The sequence below is a fragment of the Girardinichthys multiradiatus genome, chromosome 6 (assembly GCF_021462225.1).
Source record: "Girardinichthys multiradiatus isolate DD_20200921_A chromosome 6, DD_fGirMul_XY1, whole genome shotgun sequence".
In the NCBI taxonomy this organism is placed as follows: domain Eukaryota; kingdom Metazoa; phylum Chordata; class Actinopteri; order Cyprinodontiformes; family Goodeidae; genus Girardinichthys; species Girardinichthys multiradiatus.
The window spans coordinates 18,008,799-18,027,573 of record NC_061799.1 but is presented as its reverse complement, the minus strand read 5'-3'; the positions used below and the strand labels follow the sequence as shown (position 1 = coordinate 18,027,573).

General features: G+C 39.8%; 2 protein-coding genes across 6 annotated transcripts in view; one reads left to right on the top strand and one right to left on the bottom strand.

The window, feature by feature from the left end:
* The window catches only part of LOC124869392 (rap guanine nucleotide exchange factor 4-like), a 45,739-nt gene extending 44,166 nt beyond the window's left edge, over window positions 1-1,573 (bottom strand). The window contains exon 1 of the transcript XR_007038577.1: window positions 1,448-1,573. The gene's annotated coding sequence lies outside the window, so the exon portion shown is untranslated. The remainder of the gene's footprint in view (window positions 1-1,447) is intronic.
* LOC124869390 (neurabin-1-like) lies at window positions 1,523-18,763 on the top strand. 5 transcript variants are annotated; one of them, XM_047367188.1, is made up of 19 exons: window positions 1,523-1,631; window positions 3,889-5,849; window positions 8,707-8,839; window positions 8,959-9,079; window positions 9,161-9,265; window positions 10,128-10,215; window positions 10,305-10,457; window positions 11,453-11,506; window positions 11,842-11,942; window positions 13,648-13,776; window positions 13,880-13,976; window positions 14,060-14,129; window positions 14,597-14,727; window positions 14,804-15,033; window positions 15,160-15,222; window positions 15,676-15,877; window positions 16,077-16,175; window positions 16,316-16,504; window positions 18,219-18,763. In XM_047367188.1, exons 2-19 carry the CDS (start codon window positions 4,095-4,097, stop codon window positions 18,417-18,419), a joined length of 3,921 nt encoding a protein of 1,306 aa, XP_047223144.1. In that variant the 5' UTR covers window positions 1,523-1,631; window positions 3,889-4,094; the 3' UTR covers window positions 18,420-18,763. The 5 variants fall into 5 exon arrangements, with proteins under 5 accessions (XP_047223144.1, XP_047223145.1, XP_047223146.1 ...); XM_047367189.1 differs by lacking the exon at window positions 1,523-1,631 and adding an exon at window positions 3,558-3,578; XM_047367190.1 differs by lacking the exon at window positions 1,523-1,631 and adding an exon at window positions 3,624-3,768 and having other exon boundaries at window positions 14,807-15,033.
* The last annotated feature ends 12 nt before the right edge of the window (window positions 18,764-18,775 follow it).

Below are 18,775 nucleotides of genomic sequence, written 5' to 3'. Positions count from 1 at the left end.
AGTGACAGCATCATGCGGTGGGAATACTTGCAGCTGTAATTGGAGCAAAATGTGTAACAAGGTATTGAGTCAGAGGCCATAACTACAAATACACAACACACTTTTCAGAAGTTTACTTGTAAAAGGTTTGGAAATATATCTTGTATTCTGTTCTTTCACTTCACTGTAACATGTTTCTTTGTGCTGGTGTCCCCTTTAACATCTCAACAAAATAGTTGAGTAGTTGCAATGTTATACAATTTGAAAAAAATCAAGCAGTACGATTACTTTTTGAATCTGAGGCGACTGTGGCTCAGTGGGAAGAGAAGTCATATTGCAATCTGAAAGTTGTGTGTTCAATTCAAACTTCTTCCTGCCTCATGTTGATGTTCCACTATACAAGGCACTTAACCTTAAGTTGCCTACTGATATGTGTACCAGTGTGGGATTGGGTGACTGTGGTTCCAGTGAAAAGGGCTTCAAGTGGTTGGCATAACTGGTAAAGTGCTATATAAATTCAGTCTATTTACTATTTTACTTTTGCAAGCCACTCCATCTCACCTAATGCAAAGATTCCTCACATTCCACTCTTTTTTTGCCATCCATCTTTTAGTTTACATCTCACCTTCATTTTCCAGGTCAACATTCTCCCTTCAGTCTTAATTTTCAATGGCCATGCCTCACTTACTCGCATTCATCTCTCTAAATTTACTTTTCCTCTCACCTTGACGTCATTCCCTCAATTTCCATTTTTGCTTTAATTCACTATCCCCCCTCCCATTCCTCTCTAGAAGTTAGCCTCATTCAGATGAAGTCTTTTTGTGATTGGCCAGTATTTATAACAAGTAGGTCCCAATGCCACATGGGAGAATGGTCTTCAGTCAGATCCAGGTCACAGCGGAACCACTCTTTTCTCTGCATAGATCAACCCCGTCCAGCTGAGTCCAGTCCAGTTGGGTCTGTTACAAACACAATCTCACTTCATAGACAGATTTTGCCTCATCGCCTCATCCACAGGCACAGGTAGGCAGGTACACAAGTCAGATGATGCTGCATCATTGCTCACGCACAGGTAGTGAGGAAATCAGGCATGATGCACACAGGTTAATATTTGCAAAAGACTTGCCTCTAAACCTGGAAATACTCTGTAGGAATTAAGCTACAGAGGTAAGTAGATTTATCAATGACTTGCATGCTTTGTGGAAGTTCAGGATACAATGCTCTGCATATTCTGCCAAATTCGCAATGTTGCATGCACATAAAACAAAAAACAGGGTTAGGACTGTCTAAATATACAGTGCATATTTAGCACAGCTGATGATTCAAATTATTTTAAAAATTAAAGATGTTACATATGGCAGTTATCACAATGACGATACCCTTTTCCTGGATGCACATATATTGTAGGGTGCAAGTGTTATTAGTGGCTGTGCAAATATAACTAACATGCCTCAGTGTTGGTACTCACTCAGCTCTGATGGTTCACAGTTAGTGGAGTAGTTTACACAGGATTAGCAGGGGATAATCCATTTACAGCATTTAGAGACATGAGTCGCCATCTGTCTGTATTTATCCCCGAGAGGAAGCCATCACCACCGACTGACTGCAAACAAACAAGACCGGAATGATAGGACGGAACTGTTTGGGGAAAAGTAAGAAATTAGCTCAGATTGCTTCCTTTTTACTTTGTTGATTAACACGAGACCCGACCTTTAACCTGCGAGCGCACTTCAGTTACCAGGGAGAGCTTTGCTGCGTTTACAGAACGTCGTATATTTGCCCACTCACCGTTTAGTTTTGTGACTCACTTTACTTTGATTACGTCGACATACATTTTTGTGGTTAAAGGTCAGGTCAGATATTTTCATTTGTTATGGGTTTAAATCAAAAGCAAATCAAAACGAAGTGCTTATTTGATTTAGAACATTAACATTTTTAACATTTTAAAACTCGCATCTTACGGAGGACAAGGAGAACTACAAAAGCAAGGCCTAACTAAATAATTAAAGTGTTGAAAAATATGACATAAATAATAAAAATAAGAAGCGTCTGACTTAAAAAAAAATGTTATGTTTTCCTATTTATTTCCTTGTTTATTAAAATTTCCATTGTATTTTCAATCACATTATTAACTGAGTTAACTTGTTATTTTCTACTCATCTATGCATTTCTGTATTTTCTATAATAATTTTCTATATCAAGTTTCCTAAAATTATTTATTTATGGATGATATTTCTGATGATTTTGATTTATTATATATTATTTTGTTATTCATAGGCAGGACTAGATTGGGTGTGGATCCAGGGCCAAAGCTAGTTTTAGTGCCCACACAAGTTTTATTATTATTATTTTAATTTTAAATGCAAATTAGAATAGATTGATAATGAGTTAGCTTTAATGATCTTTGTGTTTGTCTTTCCTATAAAGGTAAGTTTATATAGAATTGTTGCTGGAAATCGCTTCAGGCACACAAACTGACCCAAATGGTTAAAATAACTATGCCTGTATGGCTCCATGTGGCTCAGTCACTAAAATACAATGCTTGCTGTAGTTATGATTTAGGTTTGGTTTTGTCTTATAACATTATCTTTTCCAGATAGTTGTGTAATGGAGTGTGTTGTGTGATTTTTTTTCAAAACTTTTAAAATGTGGCCACTGCAAAGAATTAATTTATTTATTCATTCATTCATTCATTACTCCGCTGAGGTGGTTATGTTTTTGTCGGCATTTATCTGTCTGTTTGCAAAATATCTCCAAAAGGTCTAAAATGATTTTGATTACATTTTCAGACAAGGTGCATATTAGAGCAAGGAACAGGTGATTAGATTTTGGTGGTGATGGGGAGCACCATCTGGATCCAGGAAGGATTCTTTATCAATGCCAGACCATGGCGCAATACGGTGCTCCCATGGTTCCTCACTAGTTGACATGCAGTGGCCTTGGCGAAGGTCTGTGCTCTCTGAGTGCTTTTCTTGTTCAGTCATTCATTCATTCATTCATTCAATTCCCCAATGCCTTGGGGCCCCAGGCTACTGCCCATGTAAGAAAGAGTTTAAAATAAACCTTTTTAAATTATGGCTACACATGTTCTAACATACTAAATCAATTCATAGCTCCTTGAAAACATTAGTGCAGTATTTGGTTGGTGGATCCTAGCTTTTTTTGTTTATTTATTCATTTATTAGTAGACATAAAACTTAAGGTTTCATTATAACAGCCTATCTAACAAATCAGCAAACAGTCTTGTATGGCTTTTGGTTATCGTGGCTCCTCCCAAAATTTACTGGTGGTCCCAATTGGTCACCTTATAAAATTGTCTGGAGCTGCCTCTAATCAATTATTTTTATATTGACAGAGAATGTAATTGTTAACATTTAGAAATTAAATATGAAACAAAAATGTATGGCATGTTTTACTGACCACAAATAGCCTAGTTGCACTGGAAATAAGTATTCTTGGTTTGCTTTGAGATTTTTTTTTTTTATCTTGATTTTGGCCCACGTCGTCTTCCTTAAATGCCCGTTTTTGTCACAGAGTGTACGTAACAATTGGCCAAACGCGACGCAGAATGGAATAATTGTGGATACCTGTAACAAACGGTGCGCGGCAGCGAGGCACGGTTTGGTTTTTTTTTTTTTTTACCTTTAATTACGAGTAATCCAGAATGCATTAAAGTTTAATTTTAGCAGCGATGAAGTTGCTCGTTAGTTTGTGTTGATTGGAAGAGAACTGTGGATTTTTGCCTTGCCTGCCTCGATGACATAAGCATTTAGACGCAGGGTTTCAAATGTAGGAGCGTTTTTTGCACATATTAATTATCTAATTTAAGATGATAAGCTTTTATTTGATTGATCTTTTGAAAAATTTCCAGTGTACCTTAATGATTGTCCTTTTCTTTTTCTCTTTCAGGTTTAAATATGTTGTGAATATGAGAAACAGCGAGCTTGGCAAATGCCAAAGAAAATTTAAAGTAGTTTTGTCCTAAAGCATTTTTGCCTTTTGGCATCCACTCCACTGCACCAACTAATTCTTGCATAGGTGCTCTCCTTTCTAGTCAACTGTCCCTTTTAAACTTTCCTACAGTTTTCTCTAACCTCACAGAGACTATTTTGCTGATGATGCGGACGGACAGTAGAGGCCGAAGTGCCTCCCCTCACAGAATAACATATAAATCTGACTTCCATGCTATCAAATGTTCATTTGACACTGGGATTAGTCTATCAGGAAGGACCAAAGTTGCTGCCAGTCAGGGTCCTACAGTGCCCTCCAACAACCTGCTTTCCAACCTGTCCAACATCAGCAATAGCAGCAGCACAGGCAACCGAGGTCGAATCCAAAGCAGCAGGGGGACCAAGATAAGAGAAAACATTTTTCTTCAAATGGACAGCCAGCAGACAAGACAAGATGGTTCTGTAAACATGGGTTCTAGCTCCACACTTCTTCCTGCCCCACATTCCAGCTTCCAACTCCATGCTTCTCCTTTCTCTGAATCCACACATTCAGTCATGAGCTCCTCTTCCTCTTTTCTGAGCAGTCGGAGTATTTCGTCCACAGAAAAATTGCTGCAAGACAAACCATCCAGATCAGAGAAAAAAGTGGACATTGATAGAGTTGCTCTGGCACAGAAGTTTTCCGTGACCCGTAGGTTGTTTGAAAATAAGATGTTGGAGATTGATGGAGGAGGAGGGCAGGTTTTAAAACCTCACATCGTCAGGGGGAGCAAGGGAGCTGCAGATGAGAAAGGAGAAGTAGAAAAGGTGCAAGAGGCTAGAGGGAAAATGAAAATCATGGAAGAGGGTGGGTTAGGTAAAGACAAATCCATAAACCAAACCATAAACATGAAGGCCCCTCAAGTGGAGTCACTGATGAGACTTCCTGAAACTTTAGTACCGAACTGGCCTGGTGAAGCTGCAGCATCAAAATCAAAGGATGAGAAAGGAGACTGCTTTGCTTCTGAGGAGACACTGAGAGCAGAACTAGTCAATGTAAACAATGATTCTTCAGAAAGTGACGAGAATGAAGAAAAAGTGCAGGAGGACAAAAGCTTGCCGAAAGATGAGATTGAAATGCACTTGAACAAATCTACGGAGGAAGATCAGGAAGCCCTGGTAGATGATGTTTTTGAGGAGGCCAGCGTGGAAACACCAGGAAGTCTTCATATGTTCAAAGCATGCAAAAATAAACCAATCACTTCTTCAGAACACCACAAAGAGTTATCGGAGGACACGCAATGGAAAACAACTGGGAATGGAGGGGAAAGCAATGGAGACAAGTATCAGCAGGCAAGCAAACAATGGGAAGGTGGAAGGGAGGAGCAGCACACACACGTCACTACACAACCTAAGAAGCAGCCAACAGAAGAAGATAAGGACATGAAGAAAAACACTGATGGTGAATTTAGAGAAAGTGCAGCTGGATTAGAGAAGGTTTTAATCCAAGAGATGTATTCTGATAAGGAAGGAGAGGGAAAGGTGAATGATGGAGAAGAATCTAGACACAGTCAAAGAAAGGAAACAAAAGAAGGCACAAAATCAGAGCTACAAGAGAATGTTGTCACAGAGAAGATTAAGCATGCTACATGCAGAAGTATTGGTGATGCAGGAGGAGGAGGAGGAGGCAAAGATGACCAAACAGAAGCTGTAGGAGTCTGTGGGATTGAGAACAAAGCTTTTTGGTATGATCAGGACTCCCAGTCCCATCCAGAGCTCTCAGAATCACTACAACAAGAGCAGGAAAGCTTGATGAAGGGAGGAAATCAGCTTTTAGTGGAGTATGAAGAAATTCCTGGTGTGCCTGAGCTGGACTCCCAAGATGAGGATTCACCAGAGGCTGCAAAGAGGAAGGTCAGATTCTCCCCAGCACCAATTAAGGTAGGGCTGTCACGGAAAGTATTACATCCATCTCACTTATCTAAGTTAATTTACTCTTGTGAAGTCTTTTATCCAAAGTGCAAAATCTTTTATTTTACTGTAACGTTCAGCTCCAGCAGCTGTTAAACTCATTCAGGACAGGTCTTAGCCCAAAGCTATGTTTTTAATCTATTAAGAGAGGAGAACAAGCAGGAGCCCACATGCCTCATTCTGTCAGCACTATGCTCAGAGCTGCCTTTACATAAAGGCACTGTAACTAAGCAGCTGGTTAGCATGGCAATAGTGTCTAATGATTGTTATGGAGAACTGTTTCAACGATATGCCACTTTTTGCTGCAGGTCTCTAAAAGTAAGCTTTGGAGATTTCTTTTTTTTTTTTCTCCTCTACCCTCCTGCTCATTTCACATTTTGGCAAGGTAAATTTGGATCCTTGTCCAGTCTTGCTTGTGATGTTTCCAGATAGAGCTGCACAATATATCAAACCATACTCATCATCTCAGTATCATTGTGTGCAATATTCCAAACAGAAAAGACTGCTTGGATACAAACATTGTATTTGAAATTGAATAGAGTCTAACTTCCCACCAACACCAGATGTATTTATTTTTTTTTCCTGTGGCTGACATGCTAAAGCTCATGGAGGTTCGCAGACACATTACAGGCCCTTCTCAAAATATTAGCATATTGTGATAAAGTTCATTATTTTCCATAATGTCATGATGAAAATTTAACATTCATATATTTTAGATTCATTGCACACTAACTGAAATATTTCAGGTCTTTTATTGTCTTAATACGGATGATTTTGACATACAGCTCATGAAAACCCAAAATTCCTATCTCACAAAATTAGCATATTTCATCCGACCAATAAAAGAAAAGTGTTTTTAAGACAAAAAACGTCAACCTTCAAATAATCATGTACAGTTATGCACTCAATACTTGGTCGGGAATCCTTTTGCAGAAATGACTGCTTCAATGCGGCGTGGCATGGAGGCAATCAGCCTGTGGCACTGCTGAGGTCTTATGGAGGCCCAGGATGCTTCGATAGCAGCCTTTAGCTCATCCAGAGTGTTGGGTCTTGAGTCTCTCAACGTTCTCTTCACAATATCCCACAGATTCTCTATGGGGTTCAGGTCAGGAGAGTTGGCAGGCCAATTGAGCACAGTGATACCATGGTCAGTAAACCATTTACCAGTGGTTTTGGCACTGTGAGCAGGTGCCAGGTCGTGCTGAAAAATGAAATCTTCATCTCCATAAAGCTTTTCAGCAGATGGAAGCATAAAGTGCTCCAAAATCTCCTGATAGCTAGCTGCATTGACCCTGCCCTTGATAAAACACAGTGGACCAACACCAGCAGCTGACACGGCACCCCAGACCATCACTGACTGTGGGTACTTGACACTGGACTTCTGGCATTTTGGCATTTCCTTCTCCCTAGTCTTCCTCCAGACTCTGGCACCGTGATTTCCGAATGACATGCAGAATTTGCTTTCATCCGAAAAAAGTACTTTGGACCACTGAGCAACAGTCCAGTGCTGCTTCTCTGTAGCCCAGGTCAGGTGCTTCTGCCGCTGTTTCTGGTTCAAAAGTGGCTTGACCTGGGGAATGCGGCACCTGTAGCCCATTTCCTGCACACGCCTGTGCACGGTGGCTCTGGATGTTTCTACTCCAGACTCAGTCCACTGCTTCCGCAGGTCCCCCAAGGTCTGGAATCGGCCCTTCTCCACAATCTTCCTCAGGGTCTGGTCACCTCTTCTTGTTGTGCAGCGTTTTCTGCCACACCTTTTCCTTCCCACAGACTTCCCACTGAAGTGCCTTGATACAGCACTCTGGGAACAGCCTATTCGTTCAGAAATTTCTTTCGGTGTCTTACCCTCTTGCTTGAGGGTGTCAATAGTGGCCTTCTGGACAGCAGTCAGGTCGGCAGTCTTACCCATGATTGGGGTTTTGAGTGATGAACCAAGCTGGGAGTTTTAAAGGCCTCAGGAATCTTTTGCAGGTGTTTAGAGTTAACTCGTTGATTCAGATGATTAGGTTCATAGCTCGTTTAGAGACCCTTTTAATGATATGCTAATTTTGTGAGATATGAATTTTGGGTTTTCATGAGCTGTATGCCAAAATCATCCGTATTAAGACAATAAAAGACCTGAAATATTTCAGTTAGTGTGCAATGAATCTAAAATATATGAATGTTAAATTTTCATCATCACATATGCTACTATTTTGAGAAGGACCTGTATGTAATGTACCATCCTGTGTGGTGAACAGGTGAACATCTATGCTTATGTCGTCTAGCGTTAAGTACTTAATAGAATTGGGCCTCAGTGTCATGTCCAATTTTGTTACCCCAGGGAAACGCGAAGTTATTGATGACTGATTAAAAGTTCCTGGAAACTTCAGTCAACATGAAGGTTGAATTGTTCAAAGAAATTCAATGTGATATTATGGTACTGCAATTTTAAAAAAGCATTTATTTGAATGCTTTTTATACATCACATTAATCTGGATCATAAATTATTGTAGCAGCAGACACTGTAGTAAATGGCATCCAGTATGGGGCGAGGACATTTTAGATTCGTAGCAATCCAATAATTTTGCCTGGACCATATGCCGTCTGTAACACTTCCCGAGTCTCTCGCCTCTCGCGCTGTCATGGACAGATTTATCAGACATAAACAGTGTCTTGTGGTGTCAATAACTGCAGATGGTTATTTTTACAGTTGGCTCTTTAAATAAATGAGTGTATAAAACAGCAATTTCAGCACGCACTTTCTTTTATTTTTTTATTTTTATCTGTTCATCTCCGCTGAGGCATCTACAGGGTCTTTGAACTGGATATTTGTTGTAATTTTCAGGTGTACAACACATATTCCAATGCAGAGTACGACAGGCACAATGAGGACATTGATCCAGTGTCCGCTTCGGCTGAGTTTGAGCTGGAAAAGAGAGTGGAGAGGATGGATGTTTTTCCAGTTGAAATAGAAAAAGGTTTGCGTCCAATTCTGCCCATTCTATCTACTTTTTCCCAGATATCTATGGTGTAACGTCTAAGTCAGAAAAGGTTAAAACACCTGGTCATAAAGTGTTCTCATTCCCACCATCTCCAGGAGTGGACGGACTGGGCATCAGTATCATCGGAATGGGTGTAGGGGCTGACCAGGGGCTGGAAAAACTGGGAATCTTTGTCAAAACGATCACCGAAGGAGGAGCAACACACACGGATGGAAGGTAAAATTGCACATCATTAATTTGACAGTTTATAAAAAAGAAAAACAAACTGCTTTATTTTCTCTTCTTTGTGCTCGTTAGGATTCAGGTGAACGACCAGATCGTGGAAGTGGACAGGATAAGTTTGGTTGGAGTTTCCCAGCTCTTTGCAGCTACAGTCCTCAAAAACACATCTGGCCTGGTCAAGTAAGTTATTTAACGAGGTGTAGTAAACTTCACTTCCTTCAGACAGTCAAAGGTTTGCTTGTTTAACAGATGCTAGGTTTTGTAACCTTATGCTGCTTCATAGCTGATTACCTTTTATTATAGAATAATTCCTTTGCACACAGTCTTTACCATTATATTTAGAAGCTTGTCATCACAGTGAACATTTGACCCGTTGATGACCCACTGTAGAAAAACAGCCTAAAATATTCATCCCAGTAGGCTTTTAAGACTTCTAATGATTTATTATAAAGGGAAATTATTTTTAGATGAAACGGTGGCAGTGAGATAAATATAACTTTCCATCCCCCTTTCTTTCCTGAAGTTTTGTTTTTCCTTAGGAGATGTAGAAATGTACTGAGTGGAACAGATGATGTAAAAATAGAATTCCTAATACCTCCAGTGAGTTTACACATTAGATCCTGTAGTTCTAAAAAGTAAAAAAAAAAGCATGTCCGATCAAATTCATCTGAGAGTCGCTTGTTTGTTGGATGATCCTATTCTTACAGCTTTTATGTCTTATTTTCAGCACATACTTTGACAGTAACCCTTGGAAATGTACCCTAACCCTTTAGTTTCCCCTTCAATGAAGGCTTAACGTATAGGAACTAATTGCAACACACATGCTTTCCTATCTGTGACAGTCTAAGTACCTGGAGTCAAAGGGGTCTGTTGTATATGCTAGGCCATTCTCATTGTTTAATAGTCAATTATTACTGTCATTAGTAACACCTGTGCTCCATGTTTAAGGTGCAGAAGGCAATCCCAGGTGCAGTGTGCACAGGGGTATGTGAGTAAGAAGTGATTGCCTGCAGGTGTGACTGATTTGCTTGGCCTGTTGCAGGTTTTTGATTGGTCGAGAGAAGGAGGGGGTAGAAAGTGAGGTTGCGCGGCTAATCAACGAGAGTCTTGAAATGGACAAAACAAAAAAGGTGTGTTTTTAGATGGAAACCAATTTCTTTGTAGTTTAAAAGACAGAATGATTTTATCGCACTGTTTTTTTTTTTTTTTTTATTTGAAGGGAGAAGACAGAAGCAGTGGAGATGAGGACAATGATGACAGTGTGTCAGAGAGAGACTCCATCTTTGAAGAGGAAGAGGTGGTGGAGGATGAAGAGGATGTGTCTGTTTTGTCCAGTCTGGAAAACTATCATCTATGTCTTAAATACCAGCAGGTACAAGTCCTTAATTGGAGAAGAGTTACTGTATGTAATTTTTATTGTCGTTCTCAAACCCTTGTCGGAAAGAGTACCACCTTATGAAATACTTCAAATCAAATGCTACCATGAACCTCTTTAGTGAAAGAAATTTCTTATAGTTTTTAAGGGTTTGGCTACAGGATTTTGTTTAAGGATGTGTCCTATAGTTTTCTTAGTTTGTAGTTTTTCACACATTTGACCTTTTAAAACTTAAAGGACACCTTGCTTATAAAACATGGTAATGGAGCAGAAAAAAGAAATGTATATCAGTATCTCTTTAAACCACATGGACTGTACTTTACAACCTACATTACCAGTCAAAAGGCTGGACACAGCTAAGTCATTCAATTACTTTTTTATTTTTATTACTTCCATTGTAGATGTATACTAAACCCATCAAAACTATGAAGCAACATATATGGAATCATGTAGCAAGCAAAAACTTTCTTGCACTCTCTTGGCATTCTCTCAGTAAGTTTTCTGAGGTGTAGTCACCTGAAATGGTACTGAAGAAGTTCCCAGAGGTCGAAATAAAAAAGGCAAACCACGGAATGAGTAGCTATGTCCAAAGTCTCGAATATTAATGTACTTCTGTGAACATGTTTCTGTAGTGTTTGAAAATGCTAAATGCCAAGAAGTGCATTATTGGCTGGTATTGCTAATGGTGGGTGGTTTTGAGACCTGAAGATGGAACATGGCTCAATTGAGTTTATCATTCCCAGATTCAACATTGGAGCATGTTCATTGTTAGTTTCTCCAGCACACTCCTCCTTAGTTTGTTAATTTTTTCCTTGCAAATAACTAATACCAAAATTCCATCTGAGTACCACTAAAAGCATTGCAAAAGGTACTACCTGTAGTGGTACTTGTGCCAGAGTTTGAAATGTAATAAACTGTAATTAAGTGTAACAGTTTGCATCATTTTGTCCAAACTGATTTATGTACATGCTTTCCCTTAACCATCTTTACAGCTTCAGTCCAAATTAAGAAGCAGAACAACTCAGCTGCACCGGGCTAGAGAGAAGGTAGGTGAGATTTGGATCTCACACACAAACCGATAACTGTAGTCATTGTAATACGCTACCTATGTGTCCAAATTTGGAAACAGCCTGACCCATTTAACTGGGTATGAGATGGCTCATACCCAGTTATTAGGACACGGGCCTCGTTCCAACTCCGCCACGTCAGTGCCAGTTTCCAGCCTGTGCCTTGATGTAATCACAGATGTGATATAACTAGGTTTACAATGCCTTTCGATGAAAAAAATATAAATCTTGTTTTTATCTATCTAGTTATGTTCTCTGATGTAATATAAACCTGTTTTCTAAAAGGTCTTTGTATTTTGCTGTTTTTCTGCCAGTTAAAGGCATGGGAGGAACAGCAGGCCCGTTGGCAGAGCCTGAGAACTGAGTTAGAACAAAGAGCACAAGATGGAGAGGAGAAAGCTGAGAAACTAGAGAAGTATGGTGATAACTTGTCATAAATGTATTTGGCTGAGATTAGACTTCAAACATAACAGTGGAACTCCTGAGAGGGCCAATCTCCTGTAGAACCACCAGAGGGTCTCATTTTGACCCTGTCCATGAAAGCCTTAAAGAGGCTGCTTTTAATTTTTTTTTATATTTTATGATTTGGTCGAGCAAAAATAATTACTACTTTTGTTTTGTAGAATATGTTGTATTAGAACAAAGTATTTGCCAATTTTTGAAGTAAAATTATGAACATATATTGTGATCTAAGATAAAAATGATCATAAATATAATTATTGCTACTACTTAAGTAGTAATTGGGGTGCCCAGATGTCCCGATTTGTGCGGACTGTGCTGCAATTTTCATTCCTGTCCCGGTGTCCCTCAAACGGAAACAATGTTCTGTATTTGACTGCGTCAAATTCTGATCAAAAAACTATTCAACTGGAGCTTTTCTGAAATGTATCACTGAGCTGCATCAGCGTCCCACGTCATGACCAGCCTGCGTGTGGCTGCTAGTAAAATAAAACGGAACAAGAAAAGGATTTTCCTGAATAGCTTACCCCAGTAGGCTATACAGAATATAATAGAAAGTATGTCACGTAAAAGAAAATGCAGCCACAAAAAGGCTGAAACGGTGTACAAGTGAATGAGGCCAGTGAAAGGTGATCTCTGATGGATTGCCAAAGTTATTTTTCAATTTCAAACGATGTGAAGTGACACTGTAAAAGTGAGTCGTGCAAGAAATACACAGCTGAAAAAGGTGCCTGCTGATGGACTCATTTGGCTTAAACCCAGAGATGGCTGCCAGACCGACAACGTAACAGCAGCTGAGATTACCTGAGTTAAACTTTTAATAACTTGTAAAGTTGTTTTTTTAAACTTGTGCTATTTCATTGCACTAACAGGAAAAGCGGAGATTGATGAATGTAATGTGAGATCTTTGTTAATTTAAAATTTCTGACATCATCATAGTGTTGGTAATGTGTCCCACATTGTTCTTCATAAGTATCCTTGTTGTCCCGCATTCGGTTTTTTGATATCTGGTCACCCTAGTAGTAACGGTAGCAGACGTTATTGAACTGGGGAGAAGGGCACTCGCCATTTTGTCTTGATCCTTGGGCAGGTTGATATTGATCACTGACCTCATTCTGTTTAGATCCCTCCATATTCAACATAATCTTCCAAATCCTGTGTGCTCATGTTTCACATTTATTCTCTTGTCCATGTTTTCACCCTCTGAAAGGAATCTGTGTAAAGGGCCTCTGGTTCCAATCAAATCTTTATTGAGGGTTCTTTTTTTTTCTCATCATGTAATTGACAAAATCCACAAAAATTGTCAATATCCTTGCCAGTTCTTCTGGCTAACACTGTTGCCACAGCAACAAACAAGATGCAGCAAGACTGCTAAGCATGTGTTTTATATTGATATTCAGTGGGTTATAAATGATCCCCTTGATGGTTCTAGGTATACATGATCCTAACCCCTGTATATTGTAACGAATATCCCATAACTGAGGAGAAATTAGAAACTAGGATAACTCATAAAATGAAACACACTGGGTTCAATTTGAGGCTTGCAGAGAGGGGTTTAAAATGATCACTTGATGGATCTAGTGTTATGGCTGTAGTCAACAGAAAAATGATGATTGTAAACATTATAGGCGAACATTGTAATAAGACTCTCTAATTATCAGCTACTGGCAAGAGGCCCAAACGTTGTGTAGAGTTGTGAGCCAGCGACTAGCTGATACCCAGGGCCAGACAGAAAGCCTGGAGATCAAATACGGCAAAGCTAAGAGACTGATCAGAGATTACCAGAGCAGGTATGATGAAAATGCTGTAATCTTACTGTAATAACTACGTCAAATGACTTTCTATATTGCAAGAAAAAAAGTAACATTAAAAATATCCTAATTCTCCTGTCAGAGAGGATGAGATGGACAAAAGACTTGCAGATCTGAGGAATGAAATGGAGAAGAAAGAAAAGCAACACAGGGAAACAGTAGAAAGGCTACAAATGCAGGTGACAAGAGATTTCATAAGCCTGTGTGGATTCTTTTTCTGCTAGGATTGATTCTTTTCTCATTGTTCCACATTGTTTATCAGATAGCACAGCTTGATGGAAAAGAGACTGAACCAGAGAAAAGGAACCACACTGTGGACTCTTCAGACACAGGTAAGCATCTGAGTTAGTTACAGCGGGATGCCTCCCCTGTGTAGCTGTCTGATTGATTAAAAACATTATTAAAAATGTATCAAATGGCAAACTGTTTTTCTATTGGAAGAAGATAACTGCCCCACTAAATTGGGCAGAGATCTCAATGGGATGATTTTTCCCTTGATCAGATCTGATTGGTGATGGGCAGGAAAAATTCTGAAATGTTGTTTTTTGAGCCCTTATTCATTAAATGCATCACAACTTAAAAAAAAATATTTCCTTCTTTAAAAAGATCAACCAACAGCATCAATCAAAATCAGACAAATGTTATAAAAGTACATGCTTGGTTTGAACGCATAGTGATAATCTCTTGCACACTTTTCCCTTGTCGTAGGTTTTAGAAAAATTAAAGCAAAAATTGTGCCCAAAAACATTTGGTGCATCTAAATATAAATACTGCAAGTCTTCTGAAATCTCTTTCTCAGACTGGCATCTTCTAGTTCCTAATACTGGACGTCTTGACTCCAGCGTTCACATAGCCAGAGCTCAACTAGCCCAGAAATCAAAACGCAACCCACCGTCACGGGACAAACTCAGAGAGAGCTTCAAAAAACAAGTAAGGCAGAATTAAAAACAGTGACTTTGAAACTAAACTTGTATATTCCAAGTGGTCCACCTGTTTTCTGTTGCAGCAGGAGGAAGTCTTGCTTATGCCAAAGGAGAGCCAGTCTTTGCCCAATTCCACAGCAGTCCAAAGCAACAGAAGTGACCTGTCCAGTACCGCCACTTTCTCAGCGCTTAGTCCGCAGCCTACCACCACCTCCTTCTTAACCCCTTCCATCTACATCACAGACACTGTCACACCCTCTCCATCCAAATCCTCAGCATCCAAAAAATCTAAACGGTTATTTCCAGACTTCAGGTAGAAGATGTTTTGTAATTTAAGATATTTATTAACTCTTCTCGAGTAAATGTTCTTTATATTTGGAACTATTAAGATTTAGTGTGGTTTGTTGTACCTGACTGCTGCTTTTTTTTTTTTCCTTAGTGGCCTTCGGAAGTCTCTTGGCAGAAAGAGAAGTGAAAAACGCAGCAGGTCAACCAACAGCAGGTGTGAAAATTTCATTAAGATCCCAAAATGATGAATTCTAGAACATGTTTATTTAAAAATGGCAATTAGGTAGGCCTGTTCTGAAGAGTGAACCAAGCTTTATTTTCCCACACAAACACTTACATTTCTTTTATTTAGGGTCTTGTCTGGCTTCGTATACATTTTACTATTTTAAGGAGAATAAATATTTCATGCATCTAAGGCTGCTGTAGCTCATGTTCCTGCATATATTTAGACTATTGAGCTCAAATCATTCGGTGTATAATCTCCAATTTAATTCCTTTTGTTTTAGTTCACATGTTATATCACTTTGGTCACAGCAGCAAATAGTAGGGTTAATGTGTTATCTGGGGTAAATCATACCAAAAGAAATTGATCCAGGCAAACATTGTTTTGTTGTAACTTCAGAGGTTTGCCGAACAGGCAATGTAATAAAAATGTTACTGTTTCCAGAGGGTCATGCGGTGATCTAATCAATGAGCCAACAGAGGTTTCCCCATCTGGTTTGGTCACCTCTATGCCCTCTTGCCTGCACCTTCCCTGGTTTGGGGATAGAGGGAAAGAAAAGGAGGAGGTGGAACAAAGCAGGCAAAGGTTAAAGTCCGTGTCCAGCAGCAGTTTGCCCTATCTCACTACCGCAGGCAGAAGAGTTCAGGTAAGGACCCTCCGACTGTTTTTTTTTTGTTCCCTGATTCTAGGCAGACAGTGCTACCAGCTTCCTCTTCTGCTTTTCGACCTTTTGTGCTTCTACATACCTTGTTGGAGATAGCGTTCCTCTTTAAAATAAGCATGCATGGATAAGCATGTAGCAGTTAAGTATGTAGGTAGACTAGGACTCTTTCTTCTGGTTCTAGAGCATTGGCTCCCCAGTGGGCAGCTCCAGCATGGTGGGCCATGTTTCTGATCACTCCCTCTCTGGACACTCTAACACTTGCACCTTTTCCTCCTCTGAGGTAAGACTGTCCTATCTTCTGTTCTATTGGCTTTCTTCTCTCCCTTTTGGAGCACTAAGTCTAGACAGTTTTCCCAAACGTTCTCTGCTTCTTTAGTTACAGTTTCCTTTTTCTTCCTCAATTCTTCTGTCTCCCGTCAGACGTTGGACGAGTATCCGATTCCCAACAACAACAATAATCATTGGCAGTCCCAGCCCGTCTCTGAGTGGAACAACCAGCAGGTGCGTCTGTGGTTAATCAGCATGAACATGGATCAGTACACCTCCGAGTTCACTGCCAAAGGAGTGGATGGAGCACAGCTGCTAAATATGGACGGTCAGAAACTCAAGGTGAAGATAAACACTAATGCTCACTTTTACCTTCTGTAATTTACTTCTTTGAAATGACTGTACTGTGGAATTGTATTTTCTGTCGACAAATTCATTCATACAGCTGAACTTTTTCACATTTACGTCACATTACAACCACAAATGTCAATGTATTGAATTTTGTGTGATTAAGTAGTACATAGAAGTAAAATGTGTGGCTTTTTCAGTGCTTTTAAACAATAAAAATCTGCAAGATGTGGCATGCATAGACTCTGCAAGTAAATACTTTGTAGAACCACCTTTTGCTTCAATTCGGAAGTACAGGGGTTGGACAATGAAACTGAAACACCTGTCATTTTAGTGTGGGAGGTTTCATGGCTAAATTGGACCAGCCTGGTAGTCAGTCTTCATTGATTGCACATCGCACCAGTAAGAGCAGAGTGTGAAGGTTCAATTAGCAGGGTAAGAGCACAGTTTTGCTCAAAATATTGAAATGCACACAACATTATGGGTGACATACGAGTTCAAAAGAGGACAAATTGTTGGTGCACGTCTTGCTGGCGCATCTGTGACCAAGACAGCAAGTCTTTGTGATGTATCAAGAGCCACGGTATCCAGGGTAATGTCAGCATACCACCAAGAAGGACAAACCACATCCAACAGGATTAACTGTGGACGCAAGAGGAAGCTGTCTGAAAGGGATGTTCGGGTGCTAACCCGGATTGTATCCAAAAAACATAAAACCACGGCTTTACTGTTTTCCTCACATCCAAGAGAGTTACGGTGTGGAGAAGCCCCAAAGAAGCGTACCACCCAGACTGTTGCATGCCCAGAGTGAAGCATGGGGGTGGATCAGTGATGGTTTGGGCTGCCATATCATGGCATTCCCTTGGCCCAATACTTGTGCTAGATGGGCGCGTCACTGCCAAGGACTACCGAACCATTCTTGAGGACCATGTGCATCCAATGGTTCAAACATTGTATCCTGAAGGCGGTGCCGTGTATCAGGATGACAATGCACCAATACACACAGCAAGACTGGTGAAAGATTGGTTTGATGAACATGAAAGTGAAGTTGAACATCTCCCATGGCCTGCACAGTCACCAGATCTAAATATTATTGAGCCACGTTGGGGTGTTTTGGAGGAGCAAGTCAGGAAACGTTTTCCTCCACCAGTATCACGTAGTGACCTGGCCACTATCCTGCAAGAAGAATGGCTTAAAATCCCTCTGACCACTGTGCAGGACTTGTATATGTCATTCCCAAGATGAATTGACGCTGTATTGGCTGCAAAAGGAGGCCCTACACCATACTAATAAATTATTGTGGTCTAAAACCAGGTGTTTCCGTTTCATTGTCCAACCCCTGTATGTCTCTACCAGTTTTGCACAGACTGATTATTAAACATTCTTCTTTGCTAAATAGCTCAAACTCTGTCAAACTGGATTGAGGGTTTCTCTTATCCTTTGTTTTTGTTTTTTTTGCCACCAATTTATCATTGGATTTAGTTCTTGACTTTGATTAGACCAAAATGAATATGCTTTGATCTAAATTATTCCATTATTCCATCTTATATGTTGGTGTTTGTCATTCAAGTGATTACTAGCACCCACATTGGAGTATTTACCAGGGTAACCAATATTTGAATATCCATGATCCCATATTTCACCACTGATTTCCTTTTTAATGCTTATTAACCCAAGTATTGAATCCTCTTACATTTTTCCTTGACAGGTTCTTGGTGTGTCAAGTCAAAATGACCGCTCTTTCCTCAAGAAGAAGCTAAAGGAGATGAGAAAAGAGAAGGATCAGAGGAAGGAAGACAAGAAGTTGATGGAGGTTGAAGGCAAGGAAAGGGCAAGGATGCCGAGTGATAAATCTGTAAATGAATATGGAGGGTGGGGCAAAACTGTAAGAACAGAATCCCTGTTGTAAAGGAGCATACCAGGTTAAACCATATCCAGCACCAGCATTTTTAAAATGTAACCAATGTGTTTGTGCTAATAGACATGGATATATCTGCTTCACGCATCTGGTTCCAGATACATGATGGTTAGGGTTAAAATTGAATCTGCCAGAGCAGTCGTGGATTCCAGCACCATGAGTCAAACAGAAATTAAAGGTATTTAATTGGGAAGTGTGTAATCACCTGTCTTGCAGTAATGGTTTTTAATCAATTGTAATTTATTCTTGAAATGATTTTTAATCTGTGCCGATGTGTGCACTCAGGAACTTGCTGTAAATGTTTTTGTTTTAATAAATAATGCTTTAAGCTCTTGCATTGCTTGAAA

Excerpts from the sequence above, each read along its gene's own strand:
- LOC124869390 (XM_047367188.1), top strand. The coding sequence starts at position 4,095 with ATGATGCGGACGGACAGTAGAGGCCGAAGTGCCTCCCCTCACAGAATA. Across the intron at positions 9,080-9,160 it reads GCAACACACACGGATGGAAG|GATTCAGGTGAACGACCAGA; the intron begins GTAAAATTGCAC and ends TGTGCTCGTTAG. Across the intron at positions 14,728-14,803 it reads GAGAGAGCTTCAAAAAACAA|CAGGAGGAAGTCTTGCTTAT; the intron begins GTAAGGCAGAAT and ends TTTCTGTTGCAG.